At 40.4% G+C, this 21,740-nt stretch overlaps 1 protein-coding gene across 5 annotated transcripts in view; it reads left to right on the top strand.

The window, feature by feature from the left end:
- The first annotated feature begins 1,040 nt into the window (after window positions 1-1,040).
- Window positions 1,041-21,740, top strand: part of LRCH2 (leucine rich repeats and calponin homology domain containing 2) — a 57,155-nt gene continuing 36,455 nt past the window's right edge. For all 5 annotated transcript variants that reach the window (XM_049827506.1, XM_049827505.1, XM_049827504.1 and 2 more), the window contains exons 1-2: window positions 1,041-1,386; window positions 19,681-19,825. In XM_049827506.1, coding sequence (XP_049683463.1) covers window positions 1,116-1,386; window positions 19,681-19,825 — 416 coding nt within the window. In that variant the 5' untranslated portion in view covers window positions 1,041-1,115. The remainder of the gene's footprint in view (window positions 1,387-19,680; window positions 19,826-21,740) is intronic.

Below are 21,740 nucleotides of genomic sequence, written 5' to 3'. Positions count from 1 at the left end.
GGGCCTCGGACATCGCAACCAGCTTCTGATTTACGTTTCACCACTCCCCTTTCATATTCTGAGTCAAGAGCATTACTGTCTTTGAGGCTTTTGTGAATGTTTGTTAACCCATTTTAGGGTGACAACCTTACTCCTATTCCCCTTTGTTCTGCTATGGGAGATTCCTCACCGATTTTTTTTTTTTTCATGCCACTAACGAGGAACTGCAGTTATTGACAGGCACTGCTCGTTATTAGCTTTCAACACAGAGGTGATGCTCTGATGCATCTGGAGTAGGTGACTTTTTAGCCTGAGGAGCAATCGATAATCTGTGTTGCCATAGATACCACAGTAAACCCGAACGGTGCCAAAGGGCTCACTGCAGTGACAATAGCCTATTTGCCACGCCGCCGAGAGGCGAGGCCGCTCCGCGACCGGGAAGGGATGCCGTTTCACCGGCGCTATGGCTGCCGAGCAGTCGTTCCCCGTGCCACATAAAGCGTCGCCTCTGTTTTGCGGGGCGGCCCCTGCCCTGAACCCTCCCCGCAGCTGGGTTCTCCCGAAACGCGCCGACCCGCGCCTTCTCCCGGCGCGGCTGCGAAAGGCACCCCGCTCCCCGGCTCCCCCCCCTGCCCCCCCAGGCCCTGCCCGCCGGGATGCCCCGGGGCTGCTCCCGCCCCGCTCCGCTTCGCTCCCGCTGCGGCCCCGCGGGCGGCGGCGTGCGGCTCCCCGCCGCGCTCGCGCGCAGCCCCCGCGTGCCACAAACCGCCCCGCCCCGTCCCCCCGGCGCGCGCGCGCGCGCGAGCGGCCCCTCATTGGCGAGCATCGCCTCGGGGAACCACACCCCGTTGCCCGCCCCCCCCCCCCCCCCCCTCCCGCCGCCGCCGCGGATTGGTGAGGGAGGCGGCAGGGGAGTAACGGAGCTGCGCCCCCTCGCTCCACGCCGCCGCGGATTGGCGAGAGCGGCCGAGGGGCGCGCGGCAGCCACGCCCCCTCCGCCAGCGGCCCCGCCGGCTCACTCCCGCTGTTCCCCCCCCCCGCCCCCCTGCGGGCTCGGCGGCGCCTGCGCAGTGGCGGCGTGGCGGCGGGGCGGCCCCGGCTGTTGTTATTGTGGGGCTGGTCTGCGCCGCGCGAAGATGGCGGCTGGGCAGGGGGGCGGCGGCGGCGGCAACGGCGGCGGCAACAACGGCAACGGAGCGGGGGGGCTGGGGATCCCCGCTCACCTCACTCTCTCCTTCTCGGCTGGGCCGCACTGGGGCGCGGCGACTCTGCCGCAGCCGCACACGGTGCGCAGCCTGGACCGGGCCCTGGAGGAGGCGGGCAGCTCGGGCATCCTCTGCCTCAGCGGGAGGAAGCTGCGCGACTTCCCCGGCAGCGGCTACGACCTCAGCGACACCACGCAAGCAGGTGTGGGGGGCTCCGGCTGTGAGGGGGGACGGGGCCTCCTGCCGAGGGGGCCCGGCTGCGGGGGTAGTGCGGGGCGGATGGGGGCCTGGCCGTGAGGGGGTGGGCGTCCCCGCTGTGGTCGCGGTTGGGGGCGAGCAGTGGAAAGGGGGGGCCCTGTGGTGGCGGGGAGGGGGGGTGCGGGGGCTCCGCTGCGGTGGCAGCGGCGAGGGGGATGCAGGGAAGGGTTCTGTGGTGGCAAAGGAGGGCCGCGGGGGGTGGTGGCTGTGGTGGCAGCTTGGGGGATGGCGTGGGAGCGGCGTGCCGTGGTGGCACTGGGGGGCCTGGGGGTGCCCAGTGGGGGCAATGGGGAGGATGCGGTGGGAGGATCCGCTGTTGGGGGGAGCGGTGGGGGGCACATGCAGTGGTGGCGGTGGGGAAGATGTAGTGGGAGAGCTGCTCTGGTGGCGATGGGGAGAAGCACTAAGGAGCCCCCGCTGTGGTGGTACTGGGGGGCTTGGAGCGTTCGTGGGCTGCTGTAGTGGCAGTGGGGAGGAGTAGGGGCTCTCCCTGTGCGAGGGCAATGGGGGACAGTGGGAAAGCTCCACGTTTGGGGTGGGGGGGAGGCAGGACGATGCTGGGGCTCCCTCCGCATGCAGTGGGACGCGCGGGGGGGGGGAGGGGGCTGGAGGGTCTGGGGTGTGCAGTGGTGGGGTGCTCCCGCTCTGCACGTATTGGGGGTCCCTTCTGCTGTGCGTGCTTACGGGGGGAGCGTTCCTGCTCTCTGGGTGTGTGGTGGCGGGCTGTGCACCGGGGGGGACGACCTTGTTTCTGCTCTGTGCGTGCAAAGGCAGGGGTGCTCCTGCGGTGTGCCCGAGGAGGTGGGGTGTAAGGGGCGAGGGTACCCCAGCAGCGTGCGCCTGCGCCGGGTGCTGCCGCTGTGTGTGCGCTGCGGGGAGAGGGGCTCCCGCTAAACCCCCTCCGTGTGTGCACGCAGCGGGGTGTTGCGCTCAGTGTGTGTGTGTGTGTGCGTGTGCAGTGGGAGGGTCAGTGTGCGCTCCGTGTGTGTGTGTGTCTGCCGTGGGCAGGGGCGCCGGCGCTCTCGGTGCCTGCGCCTGTGCTGCCGGGGGAGCGGGGCTGCCTGCGTGCGGTGAGGAGAGAGGTTCCCCTCCGTGCGTGCTTGTGCAGCGAGGGAAGGGTTGTGCTTTGCTTGTGCGTGCGAAGGGGGCGGGAGGGGGCATTCATAGGGAATTAGGCGTTGTGCTCTGTGTGTCTGTACGTGTCATAAGGATGAGGACTTGCAATTCGTGTGCATGCACACGGTGCGTGGAAGACGGTGTGCAAGATGAGGAAAGCTATTTAGTTCACGCTCTGGGGAATAAGAGCTCTGTGCTGTGGCTGGTTTGTACTTTCAAGGGTGCCAGATCCCTTGCAGCGAAGCTTTATTACCTGGGGTATTCCTGTCGGTCCTTCTTCCCAGCTCAGCGGGAAGATGGTTACAAGTGCGGGTGTAAGGGGGGTGTGTGTGTGTATGTGCAGTGTGCGTGTCGGAGCTTAACGTATTCACCGTGTTGGTAAATGCTTAGGTATCATCAGTGTGAGCCTGGATTTACCCAGGCTTTTAGGTGAAGTACACTTGGAAATATTTTTCTATACAGTTCCTAGGAAACAACACTGCATTTTCCATGGGGGTTCTGTTATGTTTTGGTTCATCCTTGATGTGCTTAGGGATTTATTTGCTTCTGGAGTAGTTGCTGAAAATGGATCATTTTGAGTAATGTGCTAGAACAGAATATTAATGAGAGGTCTAGCATCTTTTGTTCACAAGTGGTAGTGGCTTTCCAAAATGTTGTTTGGGTGAATTAATTCCATGGGGGTTTTTTGTTTGTTTTGTTTTGGGGCTTTTCTTTCCCCATGCGTTATGAATAGCTGGCTTATTGTTTTGAATATGAGACTGCACGTTGTGGTATCTTATCCATCTCTGTCAATCCTGTACTCCTGGTCTATCAAATACTCATTCTGTTGCTCTTTGTTGTGGGCTGTATTTGTGCACAGGGTTAAATAACGATGTACTCATTCTTCTGTGAAATATTAGGTTGTGTAGGGTGTAGAATTTGTGAAGGACTGATTTTAAAATCCAATTTCTGTATCCAGTACCAAGCCTGCTAATGATTCATGCTTTTTTGTGCTAATGATTTATTAGCTTTTTTCCTGACACGTGTGATGCATCCCTATGTGCAATGCAGACTAGGGATAGGTAAAAGTGTTAGTTATTTCATCATGGAAGTGTAAGATTGAAATAAAAACAGGTTCTGTGAAGTATTAGCTCGTTTTCCTTGTAGTAGCATAAAAATGTATTCAGCAACATAGTAGGTCACTTCTGTCTATAAATATTCAATAACTAAAGCATTAAAAAAGCATTGTATATAGGCAGTCTGTTATTAAGAAGACTTTTTCTGTATCCTGAAGCAGGTGCAGCAAGGACCCATATTTTGTGTTTGGTTCTAATTATTACTAATTGCTTTTTGGGTTTGTTGTTGTTGTTTTATTTTGAATCTCAACATATTTGAGTAAAAGCTGTCTGCAGTAATTTTTCTCTGTCTTTTAGGATGTAGTAGAGCCCAGTCACTATCATCAGGATTGAATTTTCATCATGAAAGATTGTGTGAAAATGTTTAAGGGCAGTCTCTGAGAAAAATAGCCATATTGCTTGCTGCTCTAAAAAAAATAATACTTAAATAGTTGATATAGGTCTATGCAAGTACCATCTCGTAACAATTTGATTTGATGTAGAACTGATTTATGAATTAATCCTGTGACATACAAATTTTAGATGTCTTTCAAAATGTGCTTGTAAACAAAAGACTTGTAGTCTTTATTTTGATTTAATTTGTAGAATTCTTTGATAAGTGGGTAAATGCTATTCTGCTGGTGAATCATGGGCATCCTTTACAGAGCATCAGTATGGCATAGAGCTTGATGGAGAATCAGCAACTGCCTCACAGGCAATTGTCATTTACTTACTGGCATTTTTGTAGCAGTTATCACTGTTTCACATTAAAAGATACCTATGAATAAGATTATAGGTTTAGGTTGAGGTGTGCGAGACAGGGGGTTGGGTCAAAAACCTTGGCTGTATTTCACTTTCTAAGTCAGTGAGTCTCTGAAATTTGGTTCTGTGGTACTTGAAACAAACATTTAAAAAAAACAACCTCTAAGAAATCTGGATGTAAATGATTTCTTTTCCAAATCACAAATCCATGTGCAGTAGGATCTACAGTATCATTGTGTAAATCCAGAATATTTTGCCTTAACATCAATAAAATCAGCATCAAAGAAAACCAGTGCTCAGTAAGGTTCATATATATATGTGTGTGTGTGTTAAAGCACAACTGCTGTTGATTTATCAAAAATACTCTGGGATTTTTTTTTTAAGGTCTGGCCATATTTTACATCTAACTTGTGTAATGGCTTGCCAGTACATAATTTGCAAATAGCGTAGCATGTTTTTGGCATCTTGAATTATGCAACAAAAATTATTGCTGAGTTAAAAGCATAATGACGATATCTAGCTGTTTAGCTCTGACCTTATGTTTGTTGTATATATTTTTTTTAACCATTAATTGTCATTGCAGCTATTTGGCCAAAAAAACCCCCTTATTTTATTACTTCCCTGAATTTGTCTTCTAGCTGTTCAAACAGATCTTGTGCTGCTGTTAAATGAACTTCTGAAAAAAAAATAATCGTAGGTCATGAGATATCAAGAGGTATATCAAGAGGTGTATTGAATATTCCAATCATTTTATTGATGTGTGTAATTCTGCTTCTTGCTGTGTGAGCAACATTAGGCCCCCTGGCAGTTAAGTAATTGAGTATATCACATCAATGTAATCACTGTCTGCTTAGCTGAAGAGTTGTGTGTTTTCTGTTTTCCTTTATTAAAGATAGGTTCCTGTGCTATATTGCCATGCTCAACTAAGTCATCCTATGCCTTTAGCAATTTCCTCCCTTTTTTGTGAGCACTTCTTCAAACGTGAGTTTCGTAAATATGAAAGGTACTAGACTGACAGTGCAAGGAACAGTTTATTTTATTTGTTCTGGATAAATATAGTGGTGCCATCAGACTTACTTGTTCATGACTTCGTCACAACAAACTTGATTCCCAATTTTTAATTCTGAGGGAACCTCCAAGTAATTCTAAGTAGGTGAATGATTGCCTGTAAATATATTAACTTGAAATTTCTCCTTTCTCACCACCTGCTACTTTCTTATACAGCTGAGAAGTAACCCCAGTGTATTCCCAATATAACTTCAGAATAAGCCCTCCTGTCATGGCCAATAACAATCTCTGCACGACAGGCAGAGTTCCCACATTGTGATTCCTGCGTGTGTCTGCTGAGGGGATGGGATGGGAGGAGACACACTTATTGTTTAAGATACCAGTGCCTAGCATTACTTGCACGACTGTTGATTTTTTTTTTTTACATCATATTTCTGGCCCTTCTAAGGTACATAGTCATGCATGTGATTATGGATTAAAACCGATAAAATCTACAGCTTAATATTGAGTGTGAATTGCATAAGAATGTTAATTCATGATACTCTTCTTCTGCCTTTACAATATATACTTCTAAACCAATTATATTTTCCTGTCTGAATAAAGTTATTTTTGTTGGTGGTACCAATGTTGATTCAAGTGATGGCAGGTAGCTGAATAGCAACACCAAATCCAATTTTTACCTTAAGAAAATAACTTTCATATATGAAGTGTATCCTAAATCTAGATTACATTCCAGAAATCAACCATGTTGAAAAACATGTGGTTCTTCAGTAATGACTTCTTCAGATTTGAATGAGAAGAGAAACTCAGATTATATGTTAGGGGTGAGGGAGGGGATAGTGTTTATGCTCAGAAATGCATCAGATGCAAAATCTGGAAGTGACACAGTTTATAAGCAAGTAATTGTGGAAATTCCCCATAGTGGTTTCTTAGCCTATCCAGTGTTTGGGCTAATGGAACACGAGTTGTGTATGTTGTCTGAGGCTTTTTTGCTGAGGGCCAGTAATAAGGATATGTGTTAAGGATACTTGGTATTACAGATAAGTTGGAAAAACTCTGTTCAGTGAGTTGAAGTTAAAACAACTGATTGTTAGTTGGCCTGCATAAAAGGATTGCATTATGAAGAATACCACTAATATTTTAATCTAATCTTAACAAAAAAAATATAAAAAAATTCCACGTTATAGCCTTGTCTGAAATATTGACCTACAAGAAACGTGCAATGTGTAATTTTTTGACTTTTTGTATTCTCCATCCATCAAACCTCTATTTGCCATGCTGTTGACTATCTTTGTGCCTTGAAATATAAAAAATTTAACCTCTGAAATATTTCTGCTTTTGATCGATCTAAAGAACTTTGTGATACATACTTCTGCTTTGTTACTTATTATCTGAGCAGGAGGCAAATGTATTTAGATCACAAATTGTATTGCAAAACATTGTGCAATAAGAAAAATGGACTAGCCTTTGCTTTTTCACATTTTTTTGTGAAAAGCATCTTCTCATTTGACTTGTGAAGCTTTATTGGAGCTGGTTCAAAAGTAATATTCATTTTGCTGGCAAAGCTGGCATTTAATGCTGTGTCCTTAGCCAAAAGGTAACTGAGTCATGACTGAAGGCTAGAATTCCACAGAAAATGCAAAGATACTCACTAGACCTTTTTTGTGGTAAAAGTTCTACATGACAGTGTGGATAGACCTCTGAATTCTCTGCTTTTCTGTGGCTGTCCAACAGTCTGATTTTCATTATTCTTCCAACTAACCTGGGATTATTTGTTGCTTGCTAGGAGAATCTGCTCTTAAGTCTGACAGATCTAGAGAAGGACTTTTTTGCTTGGCAGACATAATTATCACTAATGTCTTCCCAAGTGTCAATGTATTAGTTCTCAAAAAAAGGTTTTTGTAGTTATAAGGCTTGAAGGAACCCTGCATCTCAGGCCTGTTCATAGGCTGCTGACCAGCAGATGTAACTGCACAATGAGCAAATCCCTGACCATCTGTGTATTAAAACAAATATCTACTTCAATTTGTCACTTTACCACTATTTCAATAGGTGGAACCAGTACATAGTGGGCAAGAACTTGATATATTAAAGACTGACCTAGAACTAAAAGGTTTATGAAAGTGTTCACTTCAAATCATTTCATGCAGTAATGAGTGATATTACATACTTATTTTTAAGCTAATAGAAGTGGCTACAGCCATTCTTAAATGCTGCCATGAGGTCTGGCATGAGTAGGACAGAGTCAGCAGGAGGCACCAGCAAATAAGAACAGATGCTGAAGTTGCTACAGCACTGGCCTTTGTGTCTCAAGAGAACAGGCTGTAGTTGTTGCTAGAACCTGTTCACTCTGTGCTTGTGGACTGTTAGTTTACCCATTTTCTTTGGGTTTTTTTCTGCTTCGGTCTTAACTTCACTCGCCTTGTTTTTTAGTCTTTGACTTCCAGCAGTCTAGCTTGCTTTAAAAATGTTTCTGCTTAGTTTATCTAGTGTCAAGCAATTTTATCCACATGAAAGGTAAGTCATGTAGTAAACACTAGTTACAGTTGATTGGTTGTAGCCTATTTGTCTCTGCCTTGTGTCTATTTAGATTGTAGCTCTTAAGGGCAAAGGCCTTGGATGTGTATATAAGTGAGCATACAGAGACTAACATAAGTTTTACTTGAGAGTTTTGTGTGCATTTTAGGTAATCCTTAACAAAACCAGACTGATTCGTTTACGAGTGATGATTACTTTCCCTTATATTTTCTGTGAAAGAGTTAAAATAATTTGAAACTGAAACCTGGAATTTAAAAATTTCAAAAACAAAAAAGAAATTGACAGAATTAAAACCAATAAATAATGGCCAATGTAAGTGGGAGGAAGATGCCCTGTGCTATAATACACAAGCTTAGTAAGTCTTGCTGACTTGTCAGGAAAACACATTTTACTTGTTCTGGTAGTAAGCTGTTTCAAGAATTATAGTCTAGACTAAATAAAGTGCTGTGTTGTTTAGGGAAACAAATAAGTTTCCTGTGGGATTTGCTGCTTACCATTTCAAACTACAAAAGATTTGTGGTGACAAGATGCCTTCAGCAGTAGAGAGGAAGATAATCCTTGATGTGTGGTAATGTCCTTTTGACTGTATAGCTGATTGGTGTGCCACTTTACTGCTTCATGTGTCAGTTGAGGAGTAAATGACTCCCTCCTCTTGGTGATGTGTTCTTTATTTTTCATTTTAATCATGCTATGCTAAAATAACTGAACATATATACTCAAGAGTTGGAGCAGTGTGCTGTCTTGTGTTGGAAATGCCTGGATCCTTCTCGTGGCAACATGGTGAGAAATTCCTTGAATTCATCTGTTGGTTTCATCCCTGCATTGGTGTGCAGCAGGTCAGCACTGGTTCTGTTTACATCAGAGCTTCTGGTTTAGGTTTTGATGAGTGCAAATTTCAGGAAAAACCTCATGTACCTGAGCCATGTGGCAAGTGGAGATGAGTTACATGAAAAACAAGAATAGCTTGAACTGAACTGCCAATTTAGACATGTTCATGTCCAGTGTAGACTAGGAGACTAAATTCAGTGAGGATGGGCTGGACTAGTGGGTTCCTCAAGGCTACCTTGATTTCAAAGCCAGTGTGCTGGATCTCAGTCCTTCCTCCCTGGCAGTAGAAGTCTGTGAGACACAACTGTTGGTCTGTTCCAGTTATAAAAACATGTATTTCCCAAGGAAGAACTGTGGCTTGATCTGATGGGATGCTTTTTTTTTTAGTCCCTAAAGTAATAAGAGTAGATTTTTTTAAAAAGGATTTTTTCTTTAGTAGTGCTGTTTAGCTTCAAAAGCCAAGAACTCAAAATCTGGTTAAAATACAGTTTCTGGTTGCCTGCACAATCTTCCCTCTATGCTTGATGAAAAACTTTAATTATGGGGTTGTGTACAGTTTCTTCATTTGTCACTTCAACAGCACAGACCAAGTGTATAACTAAAATTAGTGACACGGATAACCATAAAGCAGGTATTTCCTAGCTCTTCAGTTGTTGGAATTAGAACCCAAACACCACTTTAATATCTCTTTCCCAAAAATAGAAGCTATTCTGTGCTCTGTCAAACACCCAGTTTAAAAAAAAAAAGGTAAAAACTCCTTGTAGCCACCTATAGTCTTGGGAGTGTTTTTATTTCTTTTAAACAGCTCAAAGAAGAAACACAAGCAGAGGAGTATGAAACTGAGAAGCAACATGAAAAGATGGTTAATTTCTCCTAATATGGAGCAGCCCTGTGCTAAAATATTTGACTGCGTATTGCTATGAGAAACATGGTCACTCACATTAGCACAGTCCAGCACCCTGTGTTTCACTTTAGTAGCTCATAAGGAGACATTGCATGTGTTAGAAGACTGAATAAATGATTGAACATACACTGGAAGCTGTTAAGTTGGCCAATGTAATTAATTTTCCTGGAAGGTTTTTTTCATCTCTCTGTAGCTATTAAACAGCGGTCACGTTGGTGGCAAGGAAATGCATCCTTTATGCTTTGCTGAACTTGATCAGAAGCCCTGAGTTTCTCATCCCTGCATGTTGCAATTTTGTGACTGCATAAAAGCTGCAACTCTGTATCAGTGCTCTTTCTCCTTTCAGTGTCAGAAACTTCTCACTATTATTTCCCTTACTGTCAAAATTACTGTCATGTCACTTGCAAAGGGTTCTTTTTATCTTTGCTGCTGTCTTCCACTATATTGCCTGGCATAGTAGGCGCTTGGGACGAGGTACTGGTCCTTATTTATGTGCAGTGTTTCTGATCATGGTTATGTGTACAATTATATACTATATAATTAGAAAAAATATAGAAAATTATATATATGCACACTATATAGTAGAAAAATGTTCTTCTAATATATAAATTGGACATAACTGTATTGACACAAAAGGTGTAGCTAGCCTAGGATTCTCTATTAAAAGCTAATAATAATAATAATCTTATTAACCTGTTACTTGATAACTTCCTTTGCAGCCCCATATTTTTACTGAAAATAATGAAAATAGATTGTGTACTCAGTTGTCTATTCCAGGCTGATGAAACCTATTCTGTATAATCTCTTATACTGAAAAATTTCTCATGCGTGTGCGTATTCTCTTTGTATATGTTCTACTGTATCTTTTTTGAGTTAAGCCAGGAACTGCATGCAGTATCAAGGTATGGGTATGCAATGAAATAACTTTCTATGCCCTGTTCCTAGTACTGTTTTGTGCCTTTGAGTTGGGTTGCCATTTTCAAAAAAATCAAGAATTGGGTAATATGGCTGGATGAATCTCAGTTTTGAAATGTTAGCATATTCACTTGTGATTTACTAATGAAATATAATACATTAAAGCTAGAGAAGTATGTGAAAGTGAAATCCTCACAAAATTGTGCCCAAGATAAAAAGGAAAGAAGCAACACTGGAAACACAGAAGTAGAACTAGCTGCACATGTAGCATTGCTGAAAATGCAAAGTGTGTGTAAGACTTTTCCTTCAATATTTTTTATCATAAGCTACTGCAATATTAATCGTGAAATGAAGATGAGGTTCTGGTAACATCATTTAAGACATTTAAGTGTGAAAATTCTAACCATACAGTTTCTAAAGTAAGCCCTTCTGAGCAGGGATACCAAAAAGCTTATTTCTTAAAATGATCTTTTGCTTCTGTAGAAACTTTTAAGTGATTTGCTCTTTTGGCACATTGATTCCATGCTCACATTAAAAAGGGCTTATACTCTTCTACAGGTTTCATTAGTTTGAGGGAGCTTTTCTAGATATAGGTTTTAGAATTAACATTCCAGGTGATTGGGAATTAAATTTCAACTTTGACAATGTCATATTAAAAAAAAATAGTTGGAGGATGACCTTTTAGATGGCATTAAATACTTATGTATGAAATCTTATTTTCTGCAGGTGCCTAATTTTTTGGAAGTCAAACAACATCAGCATTAAATGCTCAGGTGTAACTTCATAACAAGTTGTGCCTGTCTTCGGTTAAAAGAAGTTGCTTCCCGTTTGTGGGAAGACTGTGCTGTAGAGTGTGAATCCTGCTATTTGTGATTCTATAATAAATGCTTATGGGGCTTATGAACCAGTTCAGAGTTTTTGTTTATTCTACATTATTTTGATATGTCAATTAAAATACGTAGTGACCACAAGGATTAGATGAAGACAGACTATGCTTCTATTTTACTTAAGAGTATACACAACAGATAAAAATCAGTTTAAATATTACTACATAAACTTTTAACAGTAGACTTTAAATGTATTCAAGGAAAGTACATTGGTCAATTTAGTTTCCTCAGTTATAGGTGTCTGACAGTTGTGTCAGTTTCCTTCTTGTGCAAAAGAGCTGATGGGTTTTCAGCTTGTTCTGTGTAGTCCTTCACCGTAGCTCTTAAAGTTGGAGAGCAAGCATATATTGGTATGTGAAGTACATGGTTACATGCAAAAATTATTTTGCTGTAATTCTTGAACATCCTTTGCCAGTAAATTCTAAATTTTTTTTGGTCTGTTTTGCAGCTGAAGTGGTTGCTGTTTGTGCATACTGATATAATCATTCTACATTTGGACATATTTTAATTGTTCAGTGCTTAATTTTGCAACCTAAGTGGATATTAAGAGTTCTGATATTAGTTATTTAATTAACCAGGCGTCACTTTTTCCTTTTTCAAAGGAAAATTTTAAAACATCTGTGTTTAACAATACTGGTCATGTATTAACATTAAGATTTGAATGCTGAACCTGCAAGTAGGATGTGTAAAGCTTGAGGGGAAGGCTTAAGATGCTAGAGCATGTCCCTTTTGGCATAAGCTTGGCAAGCTTAAGAGTTCCTTTCTCCTGAGGTTCCTGAAAATCAGGATGAATCAGTAGTTTCAGAAACCTGGTTCTGTTTCAGTTGTAATGGAAAGTGCTAGGTAGCTTATGCAGAAGACTTGTGATCAGAATCTGTGAGGGAAAAAACCCCTCTTAAATAGTCTCACTGCTCCCCACCAAATCTAGTTTACAGTTTCTGGCTTAGTCTTGGTTTGTTTTGTGGGTTTTTTCCCGTATAGCAGATAACAGCATAGGAGCAAGGTGCTTAAAACACACTGTAGCGTGTTCACTTTCTTTTTGGCAAACTGGACACAGGATACACCTTGGTGGTTTTCTTTTTTTAGGTGAATGTAACTCTTGTTTTTGTAGGATTTTTGTGAGTGTTTGGTTGGGTTTTTTTCCTTCCATAACTCTGAAAGCTCCAAATGAAGATCTGTGTTTCATTAATGCTGCCATCAAAATTTATAGCTGGCAGAATTAAGACCCTTTATAGGAAGCAGATACGTGTTTAGGATACTTGGATTTTTTGATGCATCTTTAGTGTTCCTCTTTACCATCATAAGGAATTGATATTTGAAATATCCAAACTGCTAAGGTGATTATACTCCTGTAACACAACCCCCCCACAATTTTATATCCTGTAATTACATAGGTTGAAAGTGATCTTCATAGGTCATCTAGGACAGTCTCCTGCTCAGAACAGGTCCAGTTAGAGCAGTTTGCTCAGGGCCTTGTTCAGTTGAGTTTTGAGCATCTCCAGTGATATTTCAATCTCTCATCTGTTTTCTGGGTTCTCCTAGAAGCTTCAGTTAATTGTATTTTTTCTGACTGAAGAAAGCATTGTTACATAAACAATGAAATTGGTTCGTTCCTGCCAAGTGCCATTTCTGTGGTTAGTAATGAAAGCCAGATCTCTTACTTCCTTTCCTAGTTTCCCAACAAAACTGGGCAAGGAGCCTCAAGCTTTAGTAGACTTTGAAACGTATGGTTTTCTTAATTTTTCTTTTTATGTACATAATTTGTCACTTTAATATTGGGCTTATAGACTTCAGTTTAAGATCAGTAAATTCAACAGTACCTTTGAATACCTGCTGAGTCATAAATCCATTTTCCCCAGTCTTAGAATCTTAGAATGATCATGTCACTTATACAGTACTTGGGTGACTCTTGAAGATTAAAACAAGATAGAAAACAAGGGTATTCTTTGTGATTACACTAAAGACCAATCACATTCTTAGATTATGTAGATACTTGCTACTGAATATCACAACAGAAACGGGCTTTTTCAATCTGCTAATAAACAATTACTATATACTATTTCCATGTTTTTTGTTACCTTTTTACTTCTCAAAGCAGGATTGCTAAAACAAGGAAGGAGGAAAATGTAATACAAGTTGGTTTATTTTCTAAACTGTTTTGTTCAGCTCTTCAAGGTCTTTGGAAGCTTGATACTGACAGAGTAGTAAAATGAAGGATGACATTTTCAGATGTGGATAAATCAAGTTTAGTGTTAACTTATCAATGTTTTTAACAAGATTCTGAGCAGCTGCATTTATTCCCAGTAAAGAAGATGGCAAGACTAAATGATAATGTGAAAATACAGTTTTTGTAGCATTACCTGAATGGGAGATGTACAGGCTTGGAACATTCTCCTGAGGACTAAACCAGCACTTGCTGTGCTAGTATAACATAAAATAGGATAGGAGCTAATGAACTTATGCAGCTGCTGAGGAATTACTTGTTGAGCCACTGTCACAAACAATAATGCTCCATCTGAGAGATTTGGAGCATCTTTGTCTACTTAGCTTTGAGTTTCTGTGACTAATTCTGCAGCCTGGTTGTTGTTCATCTGCAATGTACTCCACTACATGTATTACAGGTATATAATAATATTGCAAGGCTCTGAAAGTTGACCCCAGCATGCTAGGAGTCCGTGGTGGGCATAGTGTAGGTGAAGTGTTGAACTGCTTTGGCAAGCTGACCTATTGTTAGCTTTGGATTCATATTTCTCTTTCTAAGCTATGCTGGAATCTCCATTCCTGGTTAGAAGGAGGGCAACTCATACTCACATGAGCTTAAGGTATTAGACTTTTATAGTCTGACTTAAGGGTTGTTTTTCTGTTTTGTGGGGTTTTTTTGAGACAAAATTCATTATATTTCATGCATGTATCTTTGCTTTATGATTAATCTTAAATGCTTGGCAGCTTGGACTTAACTTTCTTTCCTCCTCCTTAGGGATATGGGGAAATACATACATTTACTGGCTGATTGCTTTAAATAATTTTGACATTTCAGCATCTGGAATGTCTTCATGCGACAAAACTTAATTTCTTAAGTTTTATGTTCTCTCTCCTGTTCCTTGAATGCCGTGGTACAAATAATGCCCATCATTTACCATGGTTGATTGTGAAGTTAAAGATATTTGAAGTCTGATGGCCTTACTTGTGACTGAAGGTGACATATTAATAAAGCCTTAGTCTTGTCTGCGTTGCTGATATCACTCTTGGAACTCCATCAGATAGGATACAAATCTGATCTTTTCCTCTTTGTAGGACCCTCCTCAGGGAGGGAGATTGGCTTTCTGTTTGAGTTGGAGAAAAAGGATATTTGTGTAACAGAAGAATAGTTGGTAGGGCATGTGCTCATAAGGTGGTTTTGGAGCCTTACGCTAAGAAAGAGCATTTGCCTGCCTGTATTTCTTCAGTACCGTTGGCCTGTCAAGTGAATTAATAATTGCTGTGTGAAACATAATTACAACGGAGGAGTTTTTTTAATGCTGTTACTGTTCAATATGAATTTTAACCATCACAGGATTTGAATTATAAGGTGACTGAGTGTTTTATGGACATGGAAAACTTCTGCCTCCTAGAATTACCATATGCAGGTGTTTCTGCAGTGTTTGAGACTACTTTTTTTTTTTTCCTCCGGAATCATCTTGCATCTGACAGACTAATAAATTTTACCCATGTTCTGTGTGTTGATCTCAGATTTGTGTTTAGATTGGCTAAAAGTGTATCTTCAGGATCAGATCTGAACACTTTTAATTTTATAAATTCATTGACTTCTGGAGGACTAATTATATAGTTATTGTTGTGCTTAGATATTTTTTTGGCTTAGACTCTGCTAAAGCATTACTAGAAAAACTGGCTGGGAAGGTCTATCTGTATTATGAGTTAGGAGAGCAGATCTGGGTTTTGTGGGGGGATGGGTTGTTTTCTTTTCAATCTAGTTTCTAAATAAAATTTTGGAACAATCTGAGCAAACAAAAACCCCACATCAATATAATGGATCAGCATATTTTTATGAAAAATGTTATAACATCAAGATGAGGTTCAAGTGTAAATTTCCCAACTAAGCATTGTATTTCAAATTCAACACGAAATGCATGCACAGTGTCAATATAAAAATGATTGTACTGGATCAAATAAAAGGCCGGTTTGTTCTAGAAGCATGCCTCTGATAGTAAGCAGTAATGAATGTTTAGGGAAAAGTGCAAAAGCCAAGACAAACATGATGTTAATACTATTTGACTACCTTACTGCACAGTGCTGTAACCTGACAGTTTGAGCTTTTTGTTTTTCCTTTTGATCAGAGTGTAAATTTATACAGGACACCTTCTTACTTCTGATAGCTTCCCCTCCAAACTGACTGATTTCCTATAGTTATTTCCTTTTGAACTTTCAATATATTGTCTTTTAATCATTGTCTTACAGTCAATAAAGACTTTTTCTGTTAAAAAGAAACTAAGCTGCAACCAACTTCATATTTTTGTAGTTCCCTTTTTAAATTTCTTAGTAATGGTGTACTTCTCACTTTTATTGTTTCTGCAGATAGTGAATTGAAATACCCTGTGATTCATGAGCAGTCATGGATACTGTCTTCTATTTAGTCTTCAGAGTTCTCCAGTCTAAACTGGTTAAGCAAAGAATTCCTATAATCTCACTTCTAGAGGAGTTGTCATCTTAAATCATGTGTGGTTCTGCATTTAGCAGCTTTCCTTGCTTCTTCAGTTTATTAACCCTTACAAAACCATTCTCATTTTAAGTGCCAGCAACATGCTTACATTTTGATTGAGATGAAGTCTATCTTGTTTATAGAGGAACACTCTATTCCAGAAGTTTCCTCCTTTTTTTCTTACAATATTTTGTCAGTCATACCTTGGGTTATTAGTTTTCAAAAGGTACCTAAATTGCATAAGCTTCACATCTAAACTTTATTTAGCATAATAGCTGAACTCATAAATTTTTTTGCTCATTGTGAAAACATTTCTGGAGTAGAAATCACTTTTCAATTTGGATAAAGAACAGGATTACTTGTTTTTAAAAAGCTGCAAGTACATTTCATATATTGAATATTGTGGAAAACTATATACCTTGAATCTTTTTCTTTAGAAAGCTCTGAACCCTTGGGGCTATTCTAATACTGTTTTGCAATGAATGAATGAAAAATTGCTTGGAAGAGAAGCCATACAATCTTCCAACTCTTTATTTACCTTTTTTATTTTATTATTGTTAGATAATGGCTATCATTTCCTATTCTAATAGGACTTCTGGGTTTCATAATGGAAAAGTGGAGTCCTTGCCCCACACTGTCTTAAGGCATTGTTTTCAGGGAAGAGTTTTCAACAGCAATATATACCAATTTCACAATATTTGTATTTTTTTCTTGTAATGTGAAACTGCATGGGTTTTGTATGAGGGTACACTAAGGGACTTCAACCAGACTGTGCTAATGTGATTTTTTTTTTTGTCAGGCTAGGCTAGAAACCACTGCTGGTTTTATATTGGCTGTTGAGTACTACAGTCCTGGGCCAGTCATTGTCCAGAGCAGAGAGTTGGTGTACACTATGGTTGTTGTCTGGCCCACCTCTGGGTTTTATTTCTGCAGAAGAAATGGCAAAGCTGTTTTTTAACCTGTGTCTTTCCAAGATGTGTGGTTGGGGTATGGCTGCATGCACATACAGTGGTATAATTTTCATGGTGCTCTTGAATCTTCCAGTTCAGGTAGAACCTACAGTACTGCTCTTTGGATCAGTGGCAGTGGGGTAGGATTCTGTTGTTTGTATTTTGTAGAGTAGATCTTTGTGCTACCCTTCAGTTATCTTTCTAGCTGCTGATAAAACAAAGTCGGGAAGAGCCTTACAGCTGACTTCTTCAGAATGGGATTGTATCAAAAACTGTCTGTTCATCATGTGGTGGAGGTTGTGGAACTGTGCGGGCAATAAAACTGCGTGCATCTTTACTGCACTCAGTTATCCCACTCTGCTGAATATTAGAATAAGAGAGCCTTTGTTTAACCTAAAAACGGTTTTGCAGAAATTTTTTTCATGTGAAATCTGCCGTTTTTCTGTAATGTTTTGAAAATTGATGTGGTGGAAAACAGAAAGCAGACCTCACCTATTGTGAAAACTTTCTCAAGCTATGCTAAATTTTTTAATAAGCTTTTTAATTTTAGTTGGGATGTTTAGTTTTAGTTAACTTTATTCCATTTTTCATTCAGTTAATGAAAAATGCCAGTTCTGCAACCTAGATCTTTCTCTTTCTACCTCTTGCAGCTAGAGTTTGCAGAATTTGGTGTCAGCAGTGGATGCCCTGATCTAAAGGAAGGGTTTGTGATGCTTTAGCTTGACAATGTTTCTTAGAAATGATGGAACAATAGAGTGACAGCCCATTAGCTCACAAATTTCACAGATTCTAGACTTCAGAAAGCAAAGTTGAGGCTACTTCCAAAAATAATGCCACTGGAAGGTGACGTTTCATTGTAGCAGTCCGTTTTATTTGATGGGCATCTGCAGCACACTGTGTTGACGGCCTTCCCTGCTACTAGGCACACTGATGACTTGCATTCAGCCTGGTGTGTACCAGCATCATGTGTTCTTCTCTGCAAAGCTGTCTTCTACCCTTTCATCCTCCAGCCCACACTACTGTGAGGAATTATTCTGCCACAGGTGCAAGTCTTTGCATTTGTCTTTATTAAACTGGATGGGGTGTCTGCTGGTTGAGGTCACTCTGGCTGGCATCCTGTCTTTCTAGCATGTGAGTTGCCTCTTCACTCCCTCCAACTTGGTGTTGTCTGTGCAATTCCTGAGGGCAGATTATATACTGTTTTCCAGGATGTTGATGAAGATACTAAACAATATTGATTCCAGCATTGGCCCTGAGAAATGCCACTCCTAGCTGGCTTGCCAGTTATACTTCAAGCTGTTAAGCTCTCTTCCTCGAGCCTGAAGGTGACTTTGAGTTACTTTTCCAGCCACTTTCTAGTCTGTTTTTTCAGTCTAGTGTAGAACAAACTATGTTTGTTCCAATGATAATGTGATAGGAGCTAAGCAGAAACAGTTATTTCATGCAAGTGTTAAAAACTGAGAACTAAAGCCTGAAATAGCAAGGGATCTGTATTGCTGCTTTGTTAAAAGAGTTTGTTCAGCGTTTCTGAGAAACCACATCCTTTTGAAATATCTTGGGTTGGGAACCAGAGTTGCTTTCATAAAAGTAGCGTTATTCTCAAGTAAATACCTCTTTCTTCCAAGATAGTTTCATGGACTTTATGACACAGGTTTTGGTAGTTAACTGATAATTTCCAGGATTCTTGGGTCACATCCCACCTGAATTTACTTGGTGTTTTTAAAGATTTCATATAGTCAGAGATGGTACGCGTTTTTGTAGTGCCCTGGTTTTTCATATCTTCTGCATGCAGATTTGCATAATGCAGTCATGCGTTGTCAAAATAACTCTAGTTCAAGTATTGTTTCCATTGTCAAATATATATTCTCATTCTGTTCTTAGGCTAGGCTAAATTGCATCCTTGTTTTTATAGCTAAATGCATTTGACATTGGGTTTTGTGTTCTTTTTTAGCCAAGTTATAAGTGTGTTACTGGAGAATGTCTCAGTTACTGTGCTTGCAATAAAGAATATTTTTAGATGAGAATTGTAGTTCTTAAGCAAAATAAATATGTAAGGTTTTTTTGCAAAGTTGGCCTTAGCATTGCAGATACTTTGTACAATAAGAATAGATACTAATGTAGCTGTCAAACAGGAAAAGTAATGTTTACTGGGTTTGTACCTTGACTTACTGTTGTGCCTAGAATTGAAGGAAAATAAATGAACAGCTGCACAGAACAAAGACTGATAGAGGAGGGACAATCATAATTGATATTCAGTTGCATTTTAAATGTTCTTAATTATGTAGTGGGTAATATACTTCTGAATTCATGTCATTTTTCTATTTTGTTATAATTGCATATCAAACAATCTTCTAGTATTTTAAGTCTTTTTTGTGTATTAATTATATGCAGTAGCATCTGTTAAAACTGAATTATTTTACACTTCTTGCAACACCTTAATTTTTAGGAGCATGACAAGAATAGCAGCGGGTACTTTTATCTCCTCTTACTGCAAGGAAATTTTTGACTAAAAAAGGATTTTTTTTTTCTTTTGCTTCTAGATCTTTCAAAGAACAGATTTACTGAAATTCCTCCTGATGTCTGGCTGTTTGCACCACTGGAAACTTTAAATTTGTATCACAACTGCATCAAATCCATTCCAGAATCTATTAAAAACCTGCAAATGCTTACCTACCTTAACATTAGGTGAGTAATGCTTGTTATTTTTGGTCTTTATATAACTTACCTCACTGAAGAGGTGGCATTCTGCTTCATGAGGTCATTAAGTGCCTCTGTGTGCCCTCATTTTTGCCCAGATAGATAAAATTTGTTTTTCTTATCCTTGGTGTTTTAGGGCCAGTGGTTGTTGCTTCCTTTGTGGGAAGGAATTGAATGCATTATAAAATTTCAGTCAGTAAACTATAGTAGCTGAGGAGTTTACAAAGTTTCCTTTGTTTTTAATGTTATGCAGACAGACAATGTTTAGAAACTGCATGTGTAAAAATTTGCTGCTCTCAACAGGGTAGACTACTCTGGCCAGAAGGCCCTGCTCATTTTGCCCATTATTTACATCCATTACTGTATTGATGTTCTTAAACTTGGAAAACATGTGGTTGGATCTTCTCAGAAGAATGGAAGATGAATATGAGCTCTGGAAAGAGGGAATCTAGAAGAACCCTTCCAAAAAGAGCCGAGACCCTGTTTTCCACAGTATTCCTTGTTTCTTATATTGACTACATCAAGTCCAAAACAGTCTTTTCAGCTAAGAGATATTTAACATGTGAGATTTGGTTCCAGAATTTATTTTGAAAAAACTTTGTGAATTGATCCTTGGAAAAAAGTAAGAAATAAAAACAAACAACAAAAAAACCCAAACAAAAACCTTGTCTCAATCTGCAAATATCAGTGCTTATAGTGATAATTTCAGTAGTCTGTCCTGTGGCAATTCTAAAGAGCATTAATGATATGATAAAACTGCAGTGTTTTCTGAAAAATTTGGCCTAACTTTCTTCACAGAGCAGCAACAGCCCATTTCTCTTCTGATGGTAGTTGAGGTACTGAATACAATTCTTTACACAGAAATAAAGTAGAGTGTAGTTCTAACTGGGCGTTGCGTGTCACTTTGAGTCGACTCTTCTAATCATCATTTGCCTTACTGTGCTTTGTCTTCACTTTTGTGCTGATGTCTGAGGACTGTTTTCACAATGCATGAACATGCGGACTGTAGGAGTTGAACAGACTAAAATCCTGGCTTACTAGTTTCAATATTTTGTTACAGAAGAAAACCACATGATCTCAAAGTCTAATTTTGCATTCAGACGACTGAAGAAATGTGTCGTGCAATTCATAGTAAAGTAGGCAGCTCTTCTTTAAGCAAAAAAACCCACAAAAAGCTGGAGGAGATTGTGATGCAGAGAATGACTGTTTCATTGCTACATTATAATAAATTAAAAGAAGTTTGCTTGCACATTATATTTTTGCTTCTTATGCTCTCCAACCAAAAAAGCCTGTCATTCTGCCTGAAATACAACTTTAAAAAAGAGTCTTACTGCATACCTAGATCCAGAACTTAACTTGTATTGTTCACTTAGAATTAACAGAAAAAATACATTAGTTTTATAAAGATACTAATAGAAGTTTACTTTAATTTTATGGTGTTAAAATTGCTTCTTTGAAGCTGAAATGTTGCAAGAACATAAATTTATTTTTTGTTAGTTGTCCTTGTTTCAGCTAGGATAGAGTTAATTTTCTTTCTAGTAGCTAGTTTAGTGTTACATTTTGGATTTAGTATGAGAAGAATGTTGATAACACACTGATGTGTTCAGTTGTTGCTAAATAGTGTTTATACTCAGTCAAGGATTTTTCAGCTTCTCATGCCCAGCTAGCCAGAAGGCTGGAGTGGCACAAGAAATTGGGAGGGGACACGGCCAGGACAGCTGACCTAAACTGGCCAAAGGAATATTCTATACCATGTGACATCATGCCCAGAATATAAACTGGGGGGAGTGGGGCTGGCAGGGATCACTGCTGGGGAACTAACTGGGTATTGGTCAGTGGGTGGTGAGCAGTTGCATTGTGCATCACTTGTTTTGTATATTCCAATTCTTTTATTATTGCTTTT

This window comes from Accipiter gentilis, chromosome 24, assembly GCF_929443795.1.
Source record: "Accipiter gentilis chromosome 24, bAccGen1.1, whole genome shotgun sequence".
NCBI classification, from domain to species: domain Eukaryota; kingdom Metazoa; phylum Chordata; class Aves; order Accipitriformes; family Accipitridae; genus Astur; species Astur gentilis.
This window is presented reverse-complemented; position numbering and strand designations above follow the sequence as displayed.